At 24.9% G+C, this 6,000-nt stretch overlaps 1 protein-coding gene across 2 annotated transcripts in view; it reads left to right on the forward strand.

The window, feature by feature from the left end:
- LOC136969418 (uncharacterized) overlaps window positions 1–2,412 on the forward strand; it is a 71,534-nt gene extending 69,122 nt beyond the window's left edge. For both annotated transcript variants that reach the window (XM_067263567.1, XM_067263576.1), the window contains exons 22-23: window positions 357–455; window positions 1,647–2,412. In XM_067263567.1, coding sequence (XP_067119668.1) covers window positions 357–455; window positions 1,647–2,027 — 480 coding nt within the window. In that variant the 3' untranslated portion in view covers window positions 2,028–2,412. The remainder of the gene's footprint in view (window positions 1–356; window positions 456–1,646) is intronic.
- Window positions 2,413–6,000: the final 3,588 nt, after the last annotated feature.

Genomic DNA, 6,000 nt, shown 5'->3' on the forward strand with positions numbered 1-6,000 from the left:
GGCAAGTTCAGACAGGAAAGTAGGAAGTGACATTGAGAACCAACAGTAGTTTTTGTGCAAGTAAAAATTTATTTAACTGTATTTAATTAGTAAGTAAAACTGGTGAAATAGTTGGCAATTTTTTAAAAAATTTTCAGAACGACCCTGACTATATTTCCTTGATTGTAAAATGCACTTGTTTAAACTCATTTTGATATATAGAAGGAATGGCGCACCCCCTTTATGATACACAACTTTTGAACTTTTGATTTTTGCATAAATTATTTGCATTATTAAGAATTTATTAGATCTGAAAGTTTAGAACTATCCTTAATATGATAAAAATAACTACTTTCATATTTTTTCTCTCTTTTTAGAATTCAGAAAAGAAAGTTATTGTCATAGACAAAACTTTAAAGAAGAATCCATATGGTGAAAAGGAAGAAAAACTCAAAGTTACTTCCCAAAATCGAGTAGTAAGAGATAATTATAATTTATTTTTAAATTCTTTTGATTTTAAAGAAATTTTATTAGATTTTAATGAAATAATAATTTCATTATATCACATTATGTGATATTATAATTGCAAATATATTTTGTGCAAGACTGTCAATTAGAGATATCCTCATTACAGTGGCATATATTTTTGTCTTGATATATTATTTTTCAAATTTTATACAATGTTTCTAAATTTAGATTTATGAATTACATTTTTTTAATATTTTTTAAGCAGTTTGTTTATGTAACTACTACTTTATGCATGTGTGAATCTGTGGATGCTCTGTGACTTTAGCTGAAAAATGAATAAAAATGATGGAAAAGTTGTTAGGAAGCTGCTATTAATTATTGGCACAAAGATCATCCTCTCTTATCGCAAACCTGATGGATTAACACGCTGTGGCATTAGTTTTGTATCAGTTTATTACTTTAACAGAAAGAACGATTTCACTAAGTAGTAGTAGTAGCTCCCTAACAACTTTTCTAGCATTTTTATTTGTTTTTTCAGTGAAATTTATAGGAAAATATAAGGTAATATAGTACTAACCATTAAAATTTAGTTGTAATTTCCATGATACAATGTCACAACATGACATTGTGCTCTTACTTCTGTACTTAAGATTTCTATTTGAACAGTGAGTGGTTCTAGGCCCCATCCAACATTCCAAAACTTAAAAATAAGAGCCATCCCAATATATATAAAGTTATATTATGTTACTCTATGAAGGTATTGATACATTATTCAGAAAGCTCTTAACTGACTATTTGCATAATATTAAATAAACACCAAGATCAAAATTTGTAATATTTTATAAAATTTTATACATGCCAGAAACTGTTATATATAGCAAAGTAATATTTTGTTGTATATAACATTTTCTCAGTTGTACATGTTTATTATGCAAATAAGTTAATAGTTTCTGTTAATATTTCATTTTATTTGATCAAAGTGATTATTTTGTATTGTGTTATATCTATTACATTATGCAGTTTTCATAATTTAATAAAAGCTTTCATAAGAAGTTTTGTATGCTTGGCAGCACAACTTTATCTAAGCTTCTGGTGGTCATTTTAATTATATATATTTTATATGTTTATTTTTCTCATTACGTATTAATTATAATGTGTATTAATTGTAATTCATCAAATGTGTGTTTTTTAAATTTCAGATACACAGTTTAACTGCTCGTAATCTTAGTAGAGAAGTACGTAAACAAGCACAAAATGTTTTCTTACATTCACAATCAGTTGACCAAAATGTGCTTTACAATACTGATGTGGCACATCCATCAGATTGTACTCTTCCAACAAATGAAAGTATTAATTTATCTAAAAAGAATATGGAAGTATCTGGAGAAGCATTTCATGGATATACATCTGATGAAAGTACTACAAGTAATCATTCCTCTTCTGTATCAAAAGCCAAACGTAAGACATCCAAAAGCATTCTTCAAAGAGCAAATTATTGGGAAAAACGAGCTGAACAGAGTCTTCTCTCTGATAGTTCCGTATGTGAAGATTTTCCAGCAATGGAAAATATTCCTAATTGAATGCATCTGATGCACAGTAGTTATTGTGCCATATCAGAAGCCTTTTTTTTTTTTTTATTTTTGCTTTGTCAGGACAATATAATTTTCTTGCCTCATCTTATGAGAGATGATAACTTGGTAAAGAAATATTCCAGACTTTGGGACTTGCGGTTGTTATAAGTAGTGACATATTTACTACGTAACACTTTAGTTTTTGTTCTAGAAAAGACAGTCATAAAGTGTTTTAATGTTGGTTTAATTTATTTACTAATATTGTATAAATATCTGTTTTGTACTTAATGAAAAAAATTGTGTATAGTGAAACCTGTATAGATTGAAATTTTTAAAATATTCTAAAATGTTTTGAATCATAAATTGACAGTTATGTAATAATTTGTATGTTTTGATAGAACTTTTATAAAATTATTTTTAAAACTGAATAATTATATATTAAAATTTAAATTAATTAAGAAATCTTGACATTTGAAATATATAATAACCATATTCAAAACATAGTAACAAAATTTTATAAAATAACAAGAAAATATTTTAATTTTGTCCTTCAAAATTTGTATAACATTATCATTATTGCTATTAGAAATTCAACAATTTATGACAATAAGCATACTAATTTCATATTAGTAAAAAAGATATTATTATTATTTATTATTATCAGTGAATTGGTCAAGTGTCCCCATGATAATCATCAGTATACCATTGCAAATAGCCAACTTAAAAACTAATCCCGATCCTAAGAAAGTAGTTGGAATATTGTTCCCAATCCTTTGTCTGTGATAGTGTTCCTCTTCAAACCAGCCAGATCTGTGATTGTAAAAAAAATTGGACTGGCCATGTCATATATAATCTGTAACATAATTGATTTATATGACAAACAATAATAAGAACTGTGATGACAATAACATCAGAAGTGTAATATAAATTTTTTCTAAATATGGTGCATTAATCATGTCTGTTAAATATACTGATTATTATAAAAAATGCAAATATCTTTCAAATACATAAGTCTTATTTTTATAATTATTGAGAGCTTATAAATAAACTGTCATTAATAGTAGCAAAAATTTAATAACTTAATATACTGAAAAGTTTATAGAATAGTCAATTATAACAAATTTTCATACTATACAGGTTTCACTAAATAAACACTGTAGTATTATCAATTGCCAAATACATTTAAAAAGAATTTTTAATGACCAATGTATTAAATTTGGAAATTTTATAAGAGATGCCAGTTAAATACATTATAAACAGGAAAAATAAATTATCAAAGTTATGAATTTATATTCGTATCTGCCAAATGCAACCAGCATAAAATAAAATGAAATTTTAGTACATTTTACATTGCTTATATAATAATAAATATTTATTTCCAAATTTAATAGTTAATATTGATAAACATTTTCAATATTTACATTTTAATTACATATTAATTTCATTCCAATATTATATTTTACAGTTTAATAGATAATGTATTTTAATAATAGTATTATTTTGGGATTTGAATATTTTTTTAAAAATATTAAAATCATTCCAAAATGACAGTATTATATTTTATTTAGTTTATCAATTTTTACATTCAATTTTATGTACTTTGATTGAATCTATTTGCGATCAAAACAAAAAGTATTTCCATTTTATATAGTTCATAATATTAATTTAACATTTAATTTATTAACATAGTAAATAAATTTGTTAATAACAATTTTTCATTTAAAAAATTTTATATGAACTAACTAACTAAACATATTTGTTATAATTTTGTGTATCTCAAATTACTGTTAATCAGGAAAAATTTATAAAATGTGTTTAGATATTTAGAGTTACTTCTGGTAACAATGTAGAATGCCGAAGTTAAATATTGAGTATTGATTGTGTCAAAAAACTACAATATTTATTTTTTGAAAGAATTAAATACATAAATTGTTACTATTTCCAAAGAGTGATTACTTGAAAAAATTTACACAGTAAAATATTTGAATTGGTATACAATTGATATGTGCTATACTTACTTATATCACTTGTATATAGTGCTGTAATAACCATAAGTGGCTTAATTATGAAAGTACAAGATGTCCACTAGATCTTGGAGTTTGTGTAAAATTATCTGAATTATGCTAGAATGTCATGAACTGCTAATCTTTACCATTCCAAGAAAATTTATACTTTTTGTAACTCCTCCTTGAATATATTGGGCTGGTAGTACACAGCCAGTTTTAAAACATAGTTTTACAGTTTTTGCTTTTGACTTCAAGACTTTATTAGAATGAATTTGGTATTCACCTGAAACAAAAATTACATTTCATATTATTTCAAATTATATTTCATAAATAGTTTGTCAGTGAAGCTTCCTTTGTGTGAGATATTGATGGCCAGATGGCTGAGGCAGTAAAGATGTGACATAGGCTTGAGTTTGATTTGCTTGGAAATATTAATGGATGGATTGACTCACATATGGGCTTTTTTTCTCTTCATTCAGCTACCCTCCATTGTGGGCCTGGTTCAGTCCATGATGGACATAAAGTATAATAGTGCCTTCAGGGCAGAGTGTCAAAATTAAAAAGAAAACATCTCAAGATATAGCGGACATCCTGCATAAGTTTACAATAAAAATTTTCTTGAAAGTTGTTATTAAAATTGATATTTTCTTCCCTATATATCAAAATGAAATGATCTTGCAGTTTTACATACTTTAGAATAAAGTTATATTTAAAATTACTAATATTTATTTTTAAAAAAAAACTAATAAAAAATAAAAAAATTCTGTATGAAATAATTTTTCTAAATTTATTTTGAATGAAGATATCAATTTAATATTTTTATAGAATTTTTTTCTATATTAGTTTTTTACTTTCTTCATTTTAAAGATTGTATTCATATTTATTTTCTGCTTTGATGTACTTAACATTAAGTTTGATTATTTTTTTTCTTGTTAGAATTATCATCATTCTGTTATGAGACTTATTTTCTTCAAGCATTCACATAAATTGTTTTTTATGTAGATGCTCAGTTTATGTAAAAAAAGTGATTGGAAGTTTTGTTTTAATGTTTTCTGTGCCTTTAAGAAATTTCCTGATATTAATGTATGCAATATTTAATATACAATACTTACATTTCACAACAAATATATATGCGTATGATCATATATTTGAGTTGTAATAATACTAAAAGCTATATTGATATCAACGAAATTAAATTTGTGAAGGGCCAAACATCAGTTAACCATTTTTTTAAAGCAGTTCAGCAATTTTTGCAGAAAGTTAGTAAAGTTGTGTTTGTGCCAGTGTTGTAAATTATATATTTGTAATGTATGCAAAATTTGTAAGCAATAAGATGCAATTCAGTCGTAACAAAGGTTAACTGACTCTCGGCCACCCTGTGCATTCAAAAGCAGTATGATGTAAACATCAGTTAGGATTAACGAAATTATAAATTAGGAAATTGCATTGTGCATTGTTAAAATTAATTCAATTTGCCATATTTTTATGTAAAATGTAGTTTTGGAAAATTGCAGGTAAAATGTACAGTACATATCAATAATTGCAAATTGAATATATATATATATATAGGGAGAGAAAAATTAGTTAAAACTTTTTTATATATTTTAAAATAATAAATGCATTTATAATAATTGTTTGTTAGATCATAACAATTTATTCATCAGTGCCTTTGCTATTAACTAAAATTATGATACTGGAAGGTTAAAAGGAGAAAAATAACAATAATAATAATAATTGAAATTTTATTTTAACCAGGTTGTTTATATGTATGAAGGATCTGTATTATATTTTTTAGAAAGTTTAGATTTTTGTGTTCATAAATAACATCATTTGGAGAATTGTGTTTTTGTGTGTATATTAATTGCACGTTAAAGTCATTAAAGAAATTTTACTAATTAATCATTTTGTCGATTTGTTTATTTTTATTGCGTCCAATCAAAATATTTATTGATAAAGTTTTTATGAAAAAGATGGAA

The sequence above is a fragment of the Centruroides vittatus genome, unplaced genomic scaffold (assembly GCF_030686945.1).
Source record: "Centruroides vittatus isolate TY-2023 unplaced genomic scaffold, ASM3068694v2 contig_1035, whole genome shotgun sequence".
In the NCBI taxonomy this organism is placed as follows: domain Eukaryota; kingdom Metazoa; phylum Arthropoda; class Arachnida; order Scorpiones; family Buthidae; genus Centruroides; species Centruroides vittatus.